The 21,865-nt window shown below is 45.7% G+C and overlaps 1 protein-coding gene across 7 annotated transcripts; it reads left to right on the forward strand.

Annotated features, from left to right (window-relative positions):
* Window positions 1-684: 684 nt before the first annotated feature.
* Window positions 685-14,918, forward strand: C5H1orf116 (chromosome 5 C1orf116 homolog). 7 transcript variants are annotated; one of them, XM_003272980.3, is made up of 4 exons: window positions 685-739; window positions 5,755-5,940; window positions 8,378-8,555; window positions 9,931-14,918. In XM_003272980.3, exons 2-4 carry the CDS (start codon window positions 5,836-5,838, stop codon window positions 11,454-11,456), a joined length of 1,809 nt encoding a protein of 602 aa, XP_003273028.2. In that variant the 5' UTR covers window positions 685-739; window positions 5,755-5,835; the 3' UTR covers window positions 11,457-14,918. The 7 variants fall into 7 exon arrangements, with proteins under 7 accessions (XP_003273028.2, XP_003273026.2, XP_003273027.1 ...); XM_003272978.3 differs by having other exon boundaries at window positions 690-867; XM_003272979.3 differs by lacking the exon at window positions 5,755-5,940 and having other exon boundaries at window positions 690-867.
* Window positions 14,919-21,865: the final 6,947 nt, after the last annotated feature.

Raw genomic sequence — 21,865 nt, forward strand, 5'->3', positions numbered from 1 at the left:
GAGAGCAGAGGACCAAATGACAGAGTGCATGCTCTCTCCTTTCAAGCTGTCCGGTCACTCTTTCATCAGGACACGGACCTCTTAGGGGATGAATGGTTTTATTTCCCCCAGAAATAAATTAGGCCAAGGAGATTGTTGGCAAGCACTGGGGCGAGACTGGCCCAACTACAGCATCCCTAGCCTGGGGACACCCTCCTCAATGGACTTGAATGGAATTGCTAGGCTTATGAGCTAGGAGTAGGCTTGGGGAAGAAAGTGACTTTCAACAGCTAGAAAAGCTAGCAGCAAAACTGACCACAAATGAGTTTAGCTTAGAGAATTCAGGGGAAAACTAAGCTCCAAGTGGAAGAAGGTAGTTCTAGATGAAAAACCTGTTTCACATAGACCTATGGAAAAGCACACTGCCCAGAGGACTGTCTGCGTTCCTTTATATCAACAATAAATATATATACTATCTCTGCCTACTCCCTCCCTGCCACCTGTCCTTCCAGTCTCAGCCCAAACCAGCTCCTCCTCCTTCCAGCCCTCCTTTTTAAAGAGCTCTTTATTAGCTCTAAACAGGGAAGGGGAGGGCAGGAGATGATTGGCTAAGAGGGAGCAGCACCACCCTGCTCATTCCCCTCCCATTCCCTCCCTGAGGAAACAGCTGGAATGACAGGTAGGGAGGGGAGGCTAGGATTGGCTGAGTCAGTGGCAGGGTGGGGGCCAGGCAGCACAGATGAAGCATTTACCTGTCTAGGTAAGTCAGGAGGAGCTCAAAAGGAGAAGAAAACAGTAGGAGGCAGGGGAAGCAGCCTCTGTCTCCGTCTCTGCCCTTTGAAATAAAAGGGTGTTTCTTTTCTCTCTTCAGCCCCCAACCCAGTGGAGGTGAGTTAATCACTAACCAACTATTGCTTATCCTGCAGCAAGAGGAAGGGGTTTCATGGGAAATCAGAGCTACAGGGGAGGGGAGGTGTCCCTCTATACCCCAGCTAGGGAGGTTTCTTCTCTGTTCCTCAATTCTCTGAGTCCATTCTGGGATCAGATCAGGTTGGTAGCGATTTGAGATTGTAGTATTTTTGTGGAGACAGGGGCTGGGAGGCACCTTCTTTTTCATTTACCTCTTTAGGTTGGATAGGCATATTGTGCAAACAACAAGAAAAGGAAAATAGATTTGTTTTGAAAATTTTCATCTCTGAACAATTGAAATTGAGTTGTGATTTTAGAAAAGAACAGTTGAAATAGAGGGAATCAAAATGGGGGAGAGTATCTTGGTTTTCCATTGCAACTGTAACAGGAAATTCTCCCTTGGCTTTACCAACTCGGTGTCGATCTTTATTTAAATAATGGGTGCAGTGTGTGTGTGTGTTCGATCATGCTCTTGTGATAATGGAGCTCTCTGTGGACAGGTGTGTTAGGCATGAGCTGTACTAGGTTGTTTGTAAAGGGATATGAGGTTTGGGCACGTGGGGAAAACTTCAACTCCAGCTACCAGCTCATCTTTGGAAAACCCATGGATAATCTAGCTGCAAAGTCAAGTTTATTTGGGGTCTACTCAATTAACTTTCTGACTCTGCCTGTTAATAGATGCAGAGACTGGCAAACAGAAAGCTACCTGGCTGTGCCGAGCCTCACCCACATGAATATATCGCGGCTGCATGTCAAGTCTAGTTAGAGTTCCAAGTGGGGCTCAGGCCAAGGTAATGTGGCAGAGTCCACAGACAGAGAAGCAGACCAGGGTGGTGGCTTTGTTTTGTTTTCCTGCAGGTGTCCCAGTTGGCAGTTTGTGTGGCAGATTTACCTGCAGAAGGAAGGCAGATGTAGGAGTCGAGTCAGAGTAGCAAGTCACCTCTCCATTATCCATCTTGGGGGGTTTAACCCTTTGGTCCCTCACTTTGACTCTTTCCCTCCTGCTGCAGAGAAGAGGGAAGTGGGAAGACCTCAGTGCCAGGCTCAAGGGCCTGGCACACACAGCCCTGAGTGAATATATGCGTTTTCCTGTCCTGGCAACTGGAGATTCAGGCTTGAGCTCACCTCACACCACAGAGCCAACACCCCACACTCACAGACTGAGGGCTGCCCTAGATGGTGAACTTAGGAATAAAGACCACTGGCAGTGTCTAACAAAGCTCTCCTATGCAGAGGGTATTTCTACCTGCTCCTTCCCTCAAGCCCACTGGTGAAAGGGAAGAAGACAATGTTGCCTAAACACACACAGAAACTTGCCCGTGTGCTCATGGGGACAGATATGCACATTGTGCAATTTTAGTCTTTCTGCAATTTTTCTTAGGATATTTTCCAGCCCAAGGCACATTTCTGGGTAGTCAACAAGAAGCAGAGACACCTGGATTGAAAGATAGGTAACCTCTTTGACTAGTAGGCAGAGAGGCAGAGCTCTTGGAGGACATGTGGGTGGTTCGTGGGAGCAGGATGAGAGGGACCTAGGTCTGATTAGAAGGTAGAGACAAGCCAACCTGGAATGGAGCTGGAGCCCTCTCCCCGCCCCACCCTCTCCAGATGCCAGAACTCCAACTGTTCTTTATTTCCTCTCCTCCAAGGCTTGGCAGTATTTAGTATTTTAGTCAGTGGAGTAGTTAATATTTAATGTGTCTTTGGATGGGTGGCCCTGACTATAGGTGCTGCGTATTTCTTAACCCATTCCCTCCTCTCGTTAAGTTCCCAAAGAGGTCAAGGGTTAAAAGATACCAAACTCTCACCTTGAGTGTTTTGTTTGTTTCTTAGTCTTCTTATCAGGGTTTTGATGGCTGCCCTGAAACAGCCCCCAGGGTTCAAGGTTGTGAAGTCGGTGAAAGGAAATGCAGCTTTCACCATTCAGATTCTTTAGGTCAGAAAGCTAGGTATGGAGATGAGGTGACAGCACCTCACTCAGCTTTGGTTTCAGGTTCGGATTCCTCTCTGCAGGGATTATGTAATCCCTACAGACATGATCTTCCTTGGCAGTTGGTGTCATTTCTTTACTGTGGAAATATCTGCTGTTGGGGCGATACATAGGTCTGGAAGTATAAAGCTGAAGCAGATAATTTGCAGGGTTTAAGGTATGAAGTAGTAGGAGAAGCGGGTTTTAAGGCTTTTAGTACTTTAGTCAGGGGTGGATAGTAACCATTCTCGGGGGCATGCCCCTCTTGCATCCAGATAGTCCCTGAAGTGCCCTCTGGAGGGCTGCCCTGTATATGCATGTATGGGTCATGCCCTGTTTCCCTTAGGAAGGGCTAGTGGTAAGAGCCATAACTTTCTCACCTGTAAAATGAAGAAAACGTCACATCCTGCCTATGTTTCCAGTTTATGCTGAAGATCCAATTCGCATATCTGAGAGCACTTTGCAAGCTATGGCATGCTGTGTTCTTGTGAAGCAGTGCTTTTCCTACCACTTTTATCTCTTCCAGCTACTTGAAGATATCCTAGGTTCTGAAACAAAAGTGTGATAAGCTTCCCTGGTAGGAAAGAGAGACTAGAAAACCTCTGTAAAGTCTAAAGCATACTAAGAAGCACAAGGGTAGTAATTTTCTCTGAAAGTAAGAGGCAGCATCTGCTCACCCATTCATAGAGAATATGATGTTAATTACAGTGAATCACTTTAAATATTTACTGCCCTGACTTTACAGAGAAGAAAATTGGAGCCCAAAACTAGACCCTTAGATCTACACTGACTTTTTGACAACAATGCCTTTGTCTTATACAGTTTTGTACCACCAGCACCTATTATTAGGTGCTCATAAATGTTAGTTTAACTGAAAACATTGCCCAAATTTCACTGAGCTATATATTATCCAGGAAATTAAATATGTAAGAAAAAGCTCACAGTAATAGGTTAGAAACCAAGAAGAAGCCTTCCAAAAGCTCAACACAATAGACCCTAGAACAGATGGGAAGTTCATTCATTCGGTATTTTTTGAGTGTTTTCTGTTTGCCTAGACTTACAGAGATAGATCTCCTTTGCTATGGTGGCCTCAACCCTACACAATGTTAGGAATGGGTTAGTCCTCCCTGAACTTGGGCATTGTTCATGGAGTCAGTAGCTGAGATGACTGAACTTCATCCACATAATTTCTCATGTTCCTGTTTCTTTGAGCTTCTGGGTATCGGGGAGCTAACCTCATGAAGAAACCCTAAGAGCTTCGTCACCCCACGTTTATTTATCATTGGACTTCTTTGGTGTCTCTGCCCCTCCAGTCCCCTCCTTATCTCCTAGGAGGATCTGGACCCCTATGAACCAGATGTCTGGCTCGCTAGGGATCTCTCCTGTTTTCCCCCCAGTGTTCTGCCCCTCCCTACCTGCCCCTTTTAAGAGATTCCTCCCAAGTAGAAGAGGAGCTCCTTGGGGCTCCATACTTGCCAGCTCTATAGGGGTGGAAGGCTGACTCACCCAATCCAGCCCAAACTTGACTTTGGCACTGGAAGCAATTATTACCAGAGACCAAGAGGACATCTGCCCTGGCATCCAAAGCCCAAGCCTCCAGATCTCAAATAGATCACATTTTCTTCTAGGACATTTTACCTAGTGTTGGGAGGGTTGGAAAGATGAAAGAAAATATAGGATGGCATTACAGGGAAAATACGGATTTAGAATCAGACAAACTTTATTCTAATTCTGGCTCTCCTCCAACTCTCTGTTTGATCTTGGAACTGTCTTTTCATCTTAATTCTTTTAGAATTTCATTTTAACATAGCAGACTCACTTCTGGCCTGCCGTCTCCAGTGGATTATTTCCCACAAACAGCTACATCAAAATCTTTGGGACTTTCAGAGAGAAGATGGCACTGCCTTCCTTTGCTACTACTATTGTTACAATGACATTGAAACTTTTTTTCCCTAAGGAATTGGAGTTGGGAGGAAGCTACATGGGACATTTCTCTTGTTCATTTGACATAGGCTAGGGAATCTCATTGGGAATATGTGCAAAAACAGAGGCACTAGAAAGAAATTCACTAGAAAGAAAATAGGTTTGTGTCAACCACTGCAGGTACCCTGTTTATGCCTCCAGGCTAGGGAGTTAAAGATGGATATCGTAGTGGTGGTTGTGATGATGTTGATGATATTGACTATGATAGCAGGTGACAATTTGCGCTGTGCAAAGTGTTTTACATGTTCTCACAATAACCCCATGAGGTAGGTATTATTAAGGGACCTGTTTCTTCTCTCAAGTCTACAGTCTCCCATTAAACCAGAACCCTTCTTTTCTGAGCTCCTGTTTCTCTTGTTTCAATTTAGTTTGATCCTAGATAGATCTTGTCTTTTTCTTGTTACAAAAACAATAATAGTTAATTATTGACTCATGAGATCTTAGGGTATTTATTACCAACTGAACTGTGCTAACTGTTCTCTCATTTAATCCTTATACTAACATTATTTAATGAGGAAAAACAGAGTAATTTGCCCCAAGTCACATAACTGTAAATGGCTAAACTGGGATTTGAGCCCAGACCCAACTAACTCCAGAATCCAAGCTATTGGTAATATTTATTGCTTAATGAAAATGTGGGTTAAGCTCCTTGGTTCAGAGAAAAATGTAACAGAAATAGTAGAAGCTTCTTTTTGACCAGACTGCCTCTCCACCACCTAAGTCTGTCCTTCTGCATGTATTTGAGCCAGCTCCAGGGTCCTTCCATACAGGCCGGGGGTTTCGGGCAGTGGCTGTTCACACCCCCCTTCCAGCTCTCTGCTTGCTTGGTGTCCTTCCCGCCATGCCGCCCAGGGCCTGGGCAGAGCCTTGCCGAAGCCTCGGCTCACGTATGGCTTTGATTCTTCTCTTTTCAGGCCCAGCTTGGGACATTGTTCACTTCCCCTCGCTTCCCCTCTGGAAGCCCCCTTTGCCATCCCTGCACCTTGTTTCGGGCGATGCCCGAGAGGGAGCTGTGGTCAGCGGGGCCTGGCTCAGAACCCGTGACCCGTGTCGGCAGCTGTGACAGCATGATGAGCAGCACCTCCACCCACTCTGGATCTGTACGTAATACTCTCCCTCCCGCAACCTGGTCGGCTCTCTGCACACCTGCCCTGCCCTGCCCTGCCCTGCCCTGTCCTTTCCTGCCACCCATCCTGGCTCACTGCACCTTCTCTTTCATTGCTGGGGAGTGAATCACAACACCAGTGGGTGCTTTCTGCCTGAGTCAGCCCTGGCTCTATAGAGAATAAGGTGGGACGACCTTAGAGAGCAATTGGGCAAATGAGACTTTTTCCGCCGATTTTCATTAGGTTGGGGATTGGGTTGAGCAGAGAGAGTAGGCCTGTAATCTGAGGTCATGGTGGAAACCAGAACATAGATTCTTGTAGCATGTGGATCATTGAAGTTCTCTGCAATGAGCAGCATTACTTTAGTCTCTTACAAAGATCAAAGAAAATAGGTAATTAGGAGCCTAGGTTCTGGAACCAAACAGATCTGAGTTCTCTACTTATAAGCTGTATGACCTTGGGCAAATTACTTAATTTCTCTAAGCTTTAGCCTCCTCAGTTTTCAAATGGGATAGTTAGTGTTCATACCCAATTCAATTTGTGGGGAGTAAATGAGATACAGGTAAAGCACCTAGCATATGCCTCTATATAGAAAAGAATCAGCCTTTCTAGGAGCAGAGACTGAGAATCTTCCAAAGTCACTGTGTTTAGCTACTTGTGAGTGGCATTTAATAAACTGTAATTTTTCTGGGCATGAAGTTAAATCTCAGTTGTTGTAAGGCTGGTGTGAAAGAGTAAATCTGTGCTGCATCCAGACGCAAACATTTGTTGTTCATGCTTGTCACATGCATAAGAGTCCTGGAGAATTTATGCTTTTTTGCATTGTATCCTATAGAGGTATTTGAAAATTTAAGGATTTTAAGGGTGTCTAGTGAATGTCAAGATGTTTAAGACAACCAATGGATTTTGATATGTAAAAATGGAGTAGAGAAAGAAACACACACACACACACAAATCCAAAGTGCAGACAATCATACAAATTTTATTTTGACCCTAGATAATGGGGCTGTGGAGATGTCTTTCTAGGTCTTTTAGGCTGAGGCCAATGTGAATAGTCACATACCATTGGACACAGAATGTGACAGGGATTAAAGGTTTTCAAAGTGAATCATTCATGAAGGAGAAACTCAGAGTCAGCTTATCCTTGGCAAGGCTATTTTAGAAGGAAGAGGACAATAAAGATATTTTTCTTCAAGAAACTCTTGGAGTCAGCTTCAGAGCTTCCAGGGGCTATATTTGGGGCTTCCTTTCACATGTAGGCCTGCATGCCAAAGGAAGTTCCAGAGGCAACTGGAAGGGTTATTCCGCAACCCTCTCCCCTCCCTCCAGGATATTTTTAGAGCTGTCTCAAAATCTTTCCTGGCCATCTGAGTGGGCCTGAAGAATATACAACTCTGAAGTGTCCCAAATATTAGGAAAAGGGGTGGAGACGCCAAGAAGAGACTCAGCCCAAATTTCTCATATTCCAATTTGCCATTTCTTTTCCCTTCAACCTCCTCTGTGGAAGAGCAACTATTCCAGCAAACTTCTAGCCCCATACAACATAGACAGTAACTGTCTGAGATGACCATTATCATTTTCTTCCAAAAACCTCTATGTACTCTCTCATAATGAATATGATCTACTTTAAGATCTACTTAATATTTAATACTAAGCTGCTTTTCCCTCCTCCCATACCATCCAGTTTCTCCACCAACCTCCCCCTTTAAGTTAATATTTGCTTTAGAAATGCACACTTACTTGAACATTAGCCAGAGCCAAATGTCATCAAGAAAGTAAATGTACAAGGGGAAAAAATCCCGTATGGAATGCATTTCAAAGTCAAGTACAAATCATTTAGTACATTTATCTGTGGCCAGTCATGCCACAGTTCCTACTGGCCTGGCAGCTCATAGCTGGCTGCATTTTCTGCTTTTCCTCATACTGTCCTTGACATACCCGATCAAGTATGCAGAAGTACTTTTAAAAGTTAAAAGCAATACCACTGAAGTTTCAGGTCAAATTGTTATGTTGCCCTTCTTATTTGGAGCTAAATCGGAGGTGCCCAAAGTGAGATGTTTGACAAAGGCTGTCAAACATTGGAACTTGGGACTGCTTCTAATCTGTGCCCCTAAGCATTCCAGCCAGGGCTGAGCAAAAGAAAGGCCCCTGCCATGTGCCTGCCCAGCTCCAGAGCTGGGCGCTGGTGGGCCAGCCTCCTGACAGACTCTGCACTCCCTGGTGCCTACAGTTTCGGGAGGCAACTCCAGCAGCTTTGCAGAGTAGCAGGAGGGAAAGGTTTCCAGCTCTTCAGCATTCCTTCCCCTCCGCAGGGTGGTTCTCAGGCCCCGCCAGTTTCTGCGGAGGGAGCGCTTTCTCACAGCTCTCTCTCCCTCTCCTGTTCTTCTTCTCGCCCTCCCCCCGCCCCCACCCCCAACCCCAACCCCAACAGAGTGATAGCAGCTACGACTTCCTGTCCGCTGAAGAGAAGGAGTGTCTGCTCTTCCTGGAGGAGACCATTGGCTCACTGGACACGGAGGCTGACAGCGGACTGTCCACTGACGAGTCTGAGCCAGCCACAACTCCCAGAGGTTTCCGAGCACTGCCCATAACCCAGCCCACTCCCCGGGGTAAGGCAGACCCTCTGGGGTAGAACCCCAGCAAAACCCAGAAAATCAATATGCCCCTCTGGCCACTTTCTACCTTGCCTGCCCTCTGCCCCAAGGGTCACAGGCAGAAGAAGGAGTAGCCACACTCCTCACCACTCTCCTGGCTAGAACAGAGCCTTGTCCCCGGAGGGAAGGAGGGACCGCTGGCAAGCCAGCTTCCTATGTCTGTCTATGAAGTATCAGAGCCCTGGAAGGGAAAGGGGTTTGACCAGCTCCCATTCTCCTATGGAAAAAATCTAAAGAGATATGACCGCAGAGGCAGGGGAGGGAGTCAGGGAGGGCTGGGTGGTTGGCTCTGGAGAGACTGAGTCAGTCTAGGGAGCTAATCTGGGTGACACAGAGGACAAGGGTAGAAGAGATAAGGAGAGGGACGGGTTCCCCAGCTGCAGTGGGAAGCACCTCGAGGCCCTCGTTAGAGAGCGTGGAGAGCCAGTGGTGTTCAGGCTCAGCAGAAGGGGAACAAAACAACACACAAGTGTGGCCATGAGTGTGGGGCCACATGTCCCAGGGTGTGAGGAGCCTTTTACTCCTGAGGACAGTCCCGCTGGTATTGTGTTGTTTGATTTAGCAAATATTTATTAACGATTAGTTAGACCTTCCCTGGAGCTAGAGCTATAAATGGGGACATAGGGCTTTCCTGCTCCATGAGGCTAATTCACTGGCCCAGGGGGCCTGATGCACCTGCTTAGCTCACTGGAAGGAAAGAAGTCACTTTCTGGTGTGGGGACACTATGGCTATTACAGAATCATCCACACACTTATAGAAAGTGCAAGTAGAAGGCAGAAGCCTGGTTGAATCAAGAGCAAATCACTTATTCATAGGCTTGCATTGGGCTCAGTTATCTGGGAGGCCCAAGATAGCTAGAAGGAACTGTCCCAAATTTATCCCCAACACTGGTGCCTCTGTAGAAAACTGGGGAGAGGTCAAGTCAATAACTTAGAGCAATCAGGGGTCACTCTCTTGCCGCCCATCATGAAAAATTAATTCTCAGTCAAAAAAAGATCTGCTATTATTATTTGTAGAAAGGGGGTCTCTTATGTTGCCCTGGTTGGTCTCGAACTCTTGGGCTCAAATGATCCACTTGCTTTGGCCTCCCAAAGTGCTGGGATTACAGGCATGAGACACTGCGCCTGGCCCTGGATCTGCTATTACTGATCTATTAGTCTAAATGATATCCAGACAAAAGTGCTGCTCTTGTGAAAGCAAAGAAAACAAGACAAAATAAAACCCATTCATTGCTAGTTTGGGATCAGAGTTCAGGAAGTCATTGCTTTCCCCGCTGCAGCAGGGCCCTCACCTCTGTCCACTCTCTTATGTTCTTTCTGACCCTCACAGGAGGTCCAGAGGAGACCATCACTCAGCAAGGACGAGCGCCAAGGACAGTAACTGAGTCCAGCTCATCCCATCCTCCTGAGCCCCAGGGCCTAGGCCTCAGGTCTGGCTCCTACAGCCTCCCTAGGAATATCCACATTGCCAGAAGCCAGAACTTCAGGAGAAGCACCACCCAGGCTAACAGTCACACCCCTGGAGAACCGGGGACGCTTGCGCCAGAGCCTGAGAAAGAACAGGTCAGCCAGAGCAGCCAACCCAGGCAGGCACCTGCCAGCCCCCAGGAGGCTGCCCTTGACTTGGACGTGGTGCTCATCCCTCCGCCAGAAGCTTTCCGGGACACCCAGCCAGAGAAGTGTAGGGAAGCCAGCCTGCCCAAGGGGCCAGGACAGCAGGGCCACACACTCCAGCTCCACACACCATCCAGCTCCCAGGAAAGAGAGCAGACTGCTTCAGAAGCCATGTCCCAAAAAGCCAAAGAAACAGGCTCAACCGGGTACACACAACAACCCCGGCCTCCTCCTGCAGGGTTGCCTCAGAATGCAAGAGCTGAAGATGCTCCCCTCCCATCAGGGGAGGACCCAAACAGCCGACTAGCTCCCCTCACAACCCCTAAGCCCCGGAAGCTGCCACCTAATATTGTTCTGAAGAGCAGCCGAAGCAGTTTCCACGGTGATCCCCAGCACTGGCTGTCCCGCCACACTGAGGCTGCCCCTGGAGATTCTGGCCTGATTTCCTGTTCACTGCAAGAGCAGAGAAAAGCACGTAAAGAAGCTCTAGAGAAGCTGGGGCTGCCCCAGGATCAAGATGAGCCTGGACTCTACTTAAGTAAGCCCACCAGCTCCATCAGACCCAAAGAGACACGTGCCCAGCATCCGTCCCCAGCTCCAGGTCTGGCTCAGCCTGCAGCTCCAGCCCAGGCCTCAACAGCTATTCCTGCTGCTGGGAAGGCTCTGGCTCAAGCTCTGGCACCAGCTCCAGGTCCAGCTCAGGGACCTTTGCCAATGAAGTCTCCAGCTCCAGGCAGTGTTGCAGCTAGCAAATCTATGCCAATTCCTATCCCTAAGGCCCCGAGGGCAAACAGTCCCCAGACTCCGCCAAAGCCAGAGTCAGGGCTGACTCTCCAGGAGAGCAACACCCCTGGCCTGAGACAGATGAACTTCAAGTCCAACACTCTGGAGCGCTCAGGCGTGGGACTGAGCAGCTACCTTTCAACTGAGAAAGACGCCAGCCCCAAAACCAGCACTTCTCTGGGAAAGGGCTCCTTCTTGGACAAGATGTCGCCCAGCGTCTTGCGTAATTCTCGGCCCCGCCCTGCCTCCTTGGGCACGGGGAAAGATTTTGCAGGTATCCAGGTAGGCAAGCTGGCTGACCTGGAGCAGGAGCAGAGCTCCAAGCGCCTGTCCTACCACGGACAGAGCCGTGACATGCTTCCTCGGCCCCCCTGTGTCAGTGTCAAGATCTCCCCAAAGGGTGTCCCCAATGAACACAGAAGGGAGGCCCTGAAGAAGCTGGGACTGTTGAAGGAGTAGACTCTGCCACCAGTATGGACCCTGTCCTGGCTGAACAAGAAGAGACACATGCTCCACTTGGGAGCCTTTGCCACCACGCAACTCAGGGCTCAAGATGAATGGGAGGGAGAGATTTGAGTCCAAGTATACATTTATATTCACAGTGTTGTGCCGTTGAGTGCCCACATGGATCATTCCGAAGGTGATCTCCACAAGAGGGTGTGTGTGTGTGTGTGTGTTTGGTGTGTGTGTGTGTGTGGAGGGGGGGGCTGGATACATCACTGAAGCTATTTATATAACACAATGAGTCACTGTTCAGAATTTTGCTCTTGTTAGAGGTTTTCTTACATTGGGTAGAGTCCAACCTAGCCAGAGCTGAGTGAAGGGGCTGGCCATGCCTGAGAAGAAAAGTCAAATGAGACAATGGACTTGTCAATAACTTGAAAAAAAGTTACAACCAGCAAGTGCAGGGTCACATGAAATATGGGCCTCCTGGAATCCCTACAGTGGATAGAGACTGGCTCATACCTTGCCAGATCCCTCTCTCAGTTCCAGCCTTCTGGACAAGGCCTGGGCTAAGAGGAGCTGATTTCGTTATCTCTTCACCCACTGCCCTCTCAGTATCACCAGTCCCAAAGACAGGATACATCCCTGTAACCCAACCTCTCGGTTGATTGATAGCAGAACAGCTCTTGTTGGTCTGAGAAGGCAGGATAAGTGACCACATATTTATGCCACTACCTCCACCAGGGAGAGTCCTTCTCCGCAGGCTTGATAAATTCAATCACCAACTGTGCTGTGGTCCCTGACTCTGCTACTCCCGTTCTTCCTGCTTTCTTGCTCCCTATCTCAGTCTGCACTGACCCCAGGGCTGGGCTGACATCAAGATGGGAGCCCAGCCCACAGGCTTTATAAACACCCAAGAACCATTTCAGATCTTCTCTGTGCTGATGCAGGTAGTTTTAAATTTTTCTCAGTTCCAGTGACAGAAAACCCACACAATACATCCTCTGCCAGTCTTAATAGAATATCAGAGGTAAGAGGGGCCTCAGAGAAGCTCTGACCCAGTGCTGCTGGGGAAGGGAAGTGACTAACCCCGGGTCAGCCTGCCATTTAGGGAAAGAGCTGAGGTTCTTACCCTCGTTGCATGCTGCCGCCTCTCCTTAGCCAGTGCTCTTGTACATCCACACAGCACCCTAAGGAGCCATAGTCACCATCAAAGACTCAACCCTAAGGCCCTTCAAGATCTCAAAGTGTCTTCTGAAGCATCAGAGATTAAATATTGTTCAAACTAATAGTTATTGCTGTGGCTTTTAATTTTGTCTTTGGAAGATAGCTATATGGTAACTCATCATTAACCAGAACACCTCTCCCCTCAAATTCCCTGACCAAGTTGTGCAGCTTGAGCAAATGCCGAAAGAGGGTATTATGGGTGGGTGGTGTGGGCTTGCAAATACAAGCTTGGAGGTGAGACATGGCCAGACATGACTCCTGCTTCCCCTTAGGAAGTAAATCTTACTTATGGCTGTGAACTGCTTGGAGTCCAGGATGCCCAGATGTGAGGGGCAGACAAAGGGAATGCTGTTGGAAAGGTGACTTTTAAGGCTGCTGAGAATTTCTGGGCTGTGTCCTGATGGACACAGCACCATCAAAGCCCAGAATTTCTGAAAATGGTGACAAGGTTAAGGTAAGGACAACAAATACTCCACCCTGTCATGGTATGTGAGGTGTGGGTGTGGCGGTTTCTATGTACATTTGCTCATACACCCACATCCAAAGTCTGTGCCTCATTCCTGGCCACAGGTGAGGACTTGGTCTGTCATGGCTGATGAGGACTCCCACAACTGGCCAAGTTATGTCTTATTATACACCCCCAGACAGAGAGAAAGCTGCCTTCTGGAGGACTGATTCCGCATGCTGTATTCAGCTGAGTTGATTTCTGTGTCTATTTCAACCCATAACCTGAAGAATGATCACCTTATTCCTTATTCATTAATTTCCTTGATTAATAGGGAAACTTGAGAATAGCTATAAAGTAAAACTTGGGTGGAACCTGGGGCCCCGGCATCACACAAGGGTGATTAGGATGGTCAAGGTCATCAGGAGTACAGCCTATTACATTCCCACACCCTGAGAAAGGTCATTTCTCTCCCACACACGTCAAAGTCACAGACAGCCTGCATCTGCCACTCGGCATCCTCATTCTACTGACACGCCCATTTCTCCAGTTTGCTTAATCTGAGACTCCCTTCCCTTGTTATTTAAAGATACCATGCTTCCCCACATCGTCATCCTTCAAAGAGCATATTTTGCTCTAAGGATGGTCTTTGGGATTTAAGAATAGAATAATAAATCCAAACTTGGTCATTCCCATTTTGAAGAAATGCAAGAGGGCCCAGTGGATTCTGCATCAGTGAGGACATCCGCCTCCCTGAAAGTGGTGCTAGACCGAGGTGAGGTGATTTTATCTATGTATCCACATAGGATTGCTCTTCATTCAGCTTGAATTGATGGGGAGGGAGGTAAGAGTAGGGTCAGAGTTACTCTTATCCCTTTTCAAAGAATTGTGGGTGGAGGTTTGTAAAGGCCTTTCATTTGATTTTCAAAATCAAAGCAACAGCTCTACTTCCCCTTGGCCTTAGATCTCTGCTATACCCTGCCATAGCCTTGATGCCACTGGGCACAAGCCACCTGCCAAATACAGGAGTGGCCTCTCCCAGCCTGGCATGGTAGGGGGGTCTGTGCCCTCAGATGTGTTGACAGCTGCTCTTCTGAATTGCCACACCTGTGCTACCCTTGGAATTCTGCACTCTGACTCTGTGGGGTAGGACCACGTGCCATCTCACACAGAGGTCAACAGATGAGACCACTCACTCGTATGTGCCTTCCTCCACAGTGGGAAGCGTGATCTGGCAGGGGCCACCCTGTAAGCTGGGGATGGGCTGGTGTGTGAATGTTGACATTTGTTTCATGGAGAAAGGGGAGATGAAAGATTGAAGAGCAGGTCCCTGTCAATGTTCTGAGTTCGAGCTGGAGGTGTAGATTGAAGAGTCTACATGGTCTGTGAGTGTGTGAGATGAACCCTTCCATCCTTTGATGCCTGGTTGTATGTGTAGGCTAAGAAGGACCCTCCTGTCAGTGTGCAAAGCTGTAATCTCATGGACTAGAGGAGAGGAGGCCAAGGGGATGGACAGGAGAAGTCGTGCGGAATCTAAGCAGGAATGCAGATAGAACACATCTAGGCTCTTTTCCCCAGGAGAGTGATGATGGAGCATATAGATCTGGCTCAAATTCAGCCTCCATCACTTACCAGTCAGGAACCCTGGCGATATCACTTTAACTTCCTGAACCTCAGAGTCTTCACCTATAAGATGGGGAAAATAATACCATCCTTTCAAGATTGTTGAGATAAATAAGTGATATAAAACATGTAAAGCTCAGTTCTGGACACAGTGTAGCTACTCAATAAATGATACTCCTACCTTCTGGGTCTTATTTTTTTCCTCTCAAAGGAGGTGCATGTAGGGAGGGTTGGATACCAACGGCTCACCCAACTCACTTCTGAGAGAAGGATAGAGCCTGCTGCACACAAAACTTACGGCACAACCAGGCTTTGGCACAGCCTCCAGGTGACTCAGCTTCACCCACGCCAGGCTTCCTGGAGTTTGAAAAGACAGCAATTGCCATGGGTGTAATGTGTGTGTTCTGATGCAGCCTGAACCAGCTGTTTCCAGCTTTCATATCTTCAAATCCAACTTCTCCTTTATCATCAGTCTCTTACTGCCCATGACCATAGAGCAAGCTTCTTTTTGCTGCCTCTTACTTTCTTTTGTTGTGTGGTTCAGAGAACTATATGCTGTTCTACAGTTATTTATTTTTAAAATGAAGGTAAAAAAAATAAGCATATAACAGGAGGGAACTCCTCAGAAAGAAGTAAAAGCTAGAAAAGGTTTTAAAATTCATTTTTTTTTCTTTTAAATAGCACGTTCTTTTAAATTTGTTCATCTCTGGAATGAATCAGGCATTAGTTATCAGGAGGCAAGAAGTGCATTGGATGAGGTCTCTAAATCTCTGCAGGTATGGGGACCTGTGAATTGCTGGAGTCATGACCACTGTCATAATCATCACTGACTGTTAGCATACGCATGTGGTAAAAACAGATTACACTCTAATTCCAGGCTGTCATTCTCTCTTACTCATTACCTAGTTGGATTGTTGTCCTTATCACCACTTGCCACGTATCCAGAGTTCAAAATAATGTGAAACAAGCAGAGGCCTGGACCAGGTGAGCTTTAGTGGGTCACTTCATCTCACTCTCAACATGAGGGACTTGGTATTTCTCCTAGATCCATGCTAGCCCTGAAATGTATGTTTCGGTAAATCCAAACAAGTTAGGAAGATCAACACCTGCCAAAAATAATCAAAATATAGTTTAAAATAAACCAAACCGCAGAGAACTTGAGAACGGGAAGGAAACTTTTAGGTTCTGTAACTCAACCTCCCACCTAAAAAGGAATTATCTCTATAGTTGGAGATACATATGTTTGTTTCTTTCTTTCTCTTTCTTTCTTTCTTCTTTCTTTCTTTTTTCTTTCTTTCTTTCTTTCTTTCTTTCTTTCTTTCTTTCTTTCTTTCTTTCTTTCTTTCTTTCTTTCTTTCTTTCTTTCTTTCTTTCTTTACCTGTCTGTATCTATGGTCTGAAATAAACACACACACATATATATATATATATATACATACATATACACACATATATGTATACATATATACACATATATATACACATATATACACATATATATACACATATATACACATATATACATATATACACATATATACATATACACATATATACATATATTTACACATATATACACATATATACACATATATACACATATATACATATATACACATATATACATATATACATATATACACATATATACATACACATATATATATACATATATACACATACATATACACATATATATATACATATATATATATGTACACATATGGCCCCTGGCATGTCAACTTAGATATCTGTATCTATATCTATATCTATCTTCAACTATCTATATATATAGAGAGAGATAGTCAGAAATATGGATGGATAGATGGATGGAGGCTTAATGGATGAATGGATGGGTGGATGGATGGCTGAGTGGATAGATGGAAGAAGATAGGAAAGGAGGGAAGAGGAGGGGAGGGAAGAGAGATTGAGAACATACAGTGGCCAAGAGCATAGGCTCAGGACCCAGGCTGCCAGGGTCTCTGCACTTCAGTTTCCTTTTCAGTGATTACCTTTTTCATCTTTTAACTTTCTTTGTTGTGTGGTTCAGGGAACTTTATGCTGCCCTACAGTTATTGTTTATCTTAAAAATGGAGGAAAAACGAACTTAGATTATAACAGGATGGAACCTCATAAAGTAAGGCAATAATAATACTTACCCATTGCAGTTGTTATGAAAACAGAATCAAATGAGATACTACATATAACAAAAAACCACAGCACACTGCTGAATAAATGGTGTCTATTCATATTATTATCATGTAGACATGTAATTCAGATGCCAACTGGGACCCCCATCAGGACTGGTTAATCTTAGCCTGCACCTAGATTCCTCAGAACTGAAACAGTCAAAGCCCTCCTCCAGCTTTAAGAGCCTCCTACAGTTCTGTCCTATCTGCATCTGTGTGTGCTGCTTCAGAGCCTCCCCACACCTGCCTCCTTCCCAATCCACACTCTGCCCTCCCCAAGCCACCCTCTCTGTCTCTGCTCACTATTGGTCTAGACCCAAAGCCCAGGCCTTTTACTGATTCCCATGGGAAATCAGGTTACGTTAAGCATTTTGTTGCTTTCTGAGTTTTTTACCGAAGGTCAGTGTGGGAGATGCCAAGGGACCTATCACAACCACATGGCCTCACATCACCTCCCCTTCCACCCTTTTTCTTTTCCAACTTATAGCACAACCAGCAAATCCTTCTCACCTCCACCTGACACTTGAGGGCTCTTAGGATCTGAGCATCAACCCCCAGAGACTTTTCAAAAAATTCCTCTTACATGAAGAGAGTTGCTGCACCACACTCTGTACATCTCTATAGATGGAAAGATCATTCTGGTGGCTGGGTTGGGAGGGGACCGAGACAGGCTGGGATGGGTGTGAAGGGAACAGTTAGAAAGCTACTGCTGTAGTCTGGGAGGGAGGCAGTGGGGCACTGTGCAGCTGTGGTGGTGGCAGAAAGAAGAAAAGAAAGAAGGTTTGAAGATGTTCATCACTGACATGATTTGGTGGGTGTATTACTGAGGGTGAGGAAGAGTGTGAGGTCATGAGTCATGTTTTGGTTTCATTCCTTAGTGATTGAATGGATACTAATACCACTCACTGAGACATAGACCACAGCGAGAGGCTCAGATCTGGGGGCCCCCTGCATGGGTCTGTGTTTGGACATGTTGAGAGTACAGCGCTGTCTACCTCCTGGGCCTTCATGCCTGAAAGTGGGACTAAGGCTACAGCACAAGTTGACTTGCAACATCAACACCTCCTCCAACTCACACCAACCCTGCCGCACTCTGCTTTAGTGGGTAGGCAGGACTCTGTGAAGGCCTCCTTTGGATTAGTTCCCGGCTCTGTTCAGTTGCTTGGATCTGGGGAAATGTTTGTCATCTCCTCTTTGAGTGACTCTCCTGCCCCCATCCTTTAGGCAGGGGCTCCTGAAGGATCTGTCTTCGTGTTCTCCATTAAAAGCATCAAGCTTGTCCCAGCTCTGAGACTCTACCTTGGCTGTTCCTTCTGCTGGAGTTCTCTTCTCATCTTTACATAGCTAGTTCCTTCTCATCCTTTAAGTCTCAGACTAAATTTCAGATTTTCTAAGAAGCCTTTGCTGAATGCTCGAGATGTACTTGAGATATATATTTATGGACACATCGGGAAATCTTTTCAGTGCTGTGCAGATGGTCGTAACTCTTCTTATTCCTCCAACCTGGGGACGGAGACCCAGAGCAGCTCTGCATGGAGCTGCTGGCATGGTGCCTACTGGCTGCACAGTGAAAGGAGGCAGGCACAGGTTTGGGCTTTGGCTGCCCAGCAGCATGGGGACCATACCTCTTGTCCAGGAACTGGGCATCCCAAGTGGGATCCTATCAAGACTGAAGACCCCCTCTTCTCATGTCCACTTCAACTAAACATTTATTGAGTCCCTCTTATGAACCAAGAATTCTCATATTCAGTATCTCAAGTAAGCTTCATAACAGCCCCACACGTTTCTATCTAACTTCCTGTCAATTAGGGAACTAAGGCTCAGACAGTTTACTCAACTTGCCCAAGTTCATAAGTTAGTAATTATTGGAGTCATGGATTTGAACTTGGGTTGACCTCTCACCAAAGCCAGTGCTGTTTTGCTATTACAAATCTGCCATATAAAAATAATTTCGTTGACACTTCAAACAACAAAGATAGAATTACCTATGTTTTACATATGAGGAACATGAGTTTCAGAGAGCTCATGGGGTTATAAGAAGTAAAACTAGAGACAGAATCAAGGCCCCTGGTTCAGCACACTCATTCATTTCTCAGTTTCCTGAGTTCAAACCTTCTATCCAATACTAGGAAAACAAAGATATTTATCTGGATATTTATGTCTTATTTAAGACATATGTCTTGAAAACATATTTAAATATGTCTTATTTAAGACATATGTCTTGAAGACATATTTAAATATGTCTTATTTAAGACATATCCAGAAAATGAAGGAGCTCATAGTCTAGCAAGAGGAAGAGACAATAAGGTATGATTATATTCACGATAAAAAGATATAGAACCATAGAAGGTAGAGCTCTAAGAGAGGAGGGGAAAGACCTGGAAAGAAGAAGGTGTTCCAGAGAGAGGAAACAGCATGTGCCAAGAAAGCACAAAGAAGTGTGGTATGTCTGGAGAACTGTCTGTGATGTACAGTGCCCAGGGATGAGACCAGAGGAGCAGGCAGCAGGAGACAGCGAAGGGCTTATGTGCCATGCAAAACAGTCTGATCTCTATCCTGTGAGCAGTGCAGAGTCAATGGAAGATTTAAAGCAGGGAAGTAGCAAGGTCAAAATTGCATTTTGTAAAGGCTCTGGCCAAGGCTGTGGAGAATGGAACATACTGCAATGATACTACAACAAAGAAACCAGCTAGAAGACTTTATCAGTCAAAGATGCTTTTGGCTACAAGTAAGAGAACCCCCTGTGGCTTAAATAAAAGGGGGTTTATCTTTTTCTCCCATAGTGGGAAATATGAGGGTAGGTGGCTATGGGCATTGTTCAGGGCAGAGGCACGGGAATTATCTTTGCCTTCCTTCCACAATTGCAAGATGGTGGCTCCAGTCATATTGCTGGTGTTCAAAGAATGAAGAAGGGAAAAAAAAGCTGGGAGCATCTGTGTCTGTCTTTTTAAATAAGACAGCAAAGTCTTTCCCAGAAACTTCTGAACAGACTTTCTTTTCTGTCACATTGACCAGAATTAAGTCACAAGTCATCTCTAGCTGTAAGAAAGCCTGTCTTATCTTCTCTAATAGAGGCCAGCCTGGAAGAAGTGGGTGGATGTAAGTCTTCTGCTAGCTAATCCACAATGCTCCCAACAGTCCAAGTGAGAATTTAAATAAATCAGTGAAGATGGAGGTGGTGCATAATTCTAAATGTGCCCACAAACCAGCAGCTTAGTGACTGACTGGATATAAAGACTAAAGGAGAAAGAGGAGCTCAAAATGATGCCCACGTTGCTGGTCTGAACAAGTAGACAGAATTCATGAATGTGCTATAGGGGTAGGACCAGGAAGAAGGGAGGTTTGGTTTGGGGCATACTGAGTTTGAGGTTGCTGTAGGACTTCTAAGTTGACATGGCCCCTGGCAGGTAGACTGTGGGTGTGCAGTTCATGGGTGAGAAGCGTTAACAGAGCCACTAAATGTAGGTGACAGCTGATCATGAGCATGGATAAGGCTGTCCAGGGAGGATGGGTAGAATAAGAAGAACAGAAACCTGCACATTGTGCACATGTACCCTAAAACCTAAAGTATAATAAAAAAATGTAATCTTCAGCATATCATTGTAAGATTGACTCTCTCTGTCTGCTTAGGCCTTAAAATGGTGATGCATATTAAACAGTTAAAAAAAAAAAAAAAGAAGAACAGAGCTCATGGATGGATCTCTGGGGCACACTGACATCTAAAGGGAGGTAAAGAAAGAGAAATCCAACGAGAAAACTGCACCTCCAATTTCTACTTGATCACTGTTCTGTCTAGTATCTCTCAAATTAAAAAATTAACAACAACAACAAAAAAATCAAAACCTTCCTTAACCCCACATCTTCTACAGCAGAGTTGTCCATCAGAAATTTCGACAATGATAAAACTATGCTCTATCTGCTCTGCCCAATTGAGTAGCTGCTCCTCACATGTGGCCCTCAAGCACTTGATATTTGGCTAGTGTGACAAAGAACTAAATTTTTAATTTTATTTCATTTTAATTAACACAAACTTACATGTTTTAATTAGACAAGTGGCTATGGTGTTGGACAGCCCTGCTCTAGCACCCTGGCCATCTCTCTGCTCCCCTCTGGAAATGTTCCTTGAAATAATCACAACCTCTCCTTTCTCATCTGAACCTCACTCCTCCTCCCACTTCAAACAAGCATCTTTCCCCTCCACGCCCCCAAGACCATGTTGTCAGAGTTACCAATGACATCCATGTTGGCAGATCCAGTAGTCTGCTTTGCTCGCATTTACTTTATTTCTCTGCACATTTGACACAATTGACGACTCCCTTCATTTTGAAACACTGACTCCTGGGTACTGTGTGCTCCTCCTCAGGATCTTTTGACCTCTCATCCTCTTGGGCCTCAGGGTTCTCTCCTGTGCCCCCTTCTCAGATCTGTCTTCATGTTCTCCTTTAAATGCATCAAGCTTGTCCCAGCTCTGGGACTCTACCTTGGCTGTTCCTTCTCCTGGCGTTCTTTTCTCCTTCTCTCTACATAGCTAGTTCCTTCTCATCCTTTACATTTTAGATTAAATTTCAGATTTTCTGAGAGGTCTTTGCTGAATGCTCAAGCTAAAGATGACACTTGATCTTTCCTATGGGGTACTACGAAGTACCACTCTTGAATTCTCTGCATAGTACCCACCACTATTCAGAGAGAGATTTTGAAAGCGAAGAGGAAAAAAGAGTTTCTAGAAAAGAACGTGGTCAATAATACCAAGTACCCCAGACACATCAAATATGTGGAACTAAAACATTTCTATTGGATTTTGAAATTAAGAGATCACTAATAATTTCAGCAAAAACAATTTCAGAGAAGAACTGAGTGTGAAAACCAACTTTAGCCAGTTGTAGGGTCAAGGGAAGTGAAGACAGTGAGTATAGTTAAATCTACTTCCCTCCCTTTATAGC

This window comes from Nomascus leucogenys, chromosome 5, assembly GCF_006542625.1.
Source record: "Nomascus leucogenys isolate Asia chromosome 5, Asia_NLE_v1, whole genome shotgun sequence".
NCBI lineage: Eukaryota > Metazoa > Chordata > Mammalia > Primates > Hylobatidae > Nomascus > Nomascus leucogenys.

Excerpts from the sequence above, each read along its gene's own strand:
- C5H1orf116 (XM_003272980.3), top strand. The coding sequence starts at position 5,836 with ATGCCCGAGAGGGAGCTGTGGTCAGCGGGGCCTGGCTCAGAACCCGTG. Across the intron at positions 5,941-8,377 it reads CCTCCACCCACTCTGGATCT|AGTGATAGCAGCTACGACTT; the intron begins GTACGTAATACT and ends CAACCCCAACAG. Across the intron at positions 8,556-9,930 it reads AACCCAGCCCACTCCCCGGG|GAGGTCCAGAGGAGACCATC; the intron begins GTAAGGCAGACC and ends TGACCCTCACAG.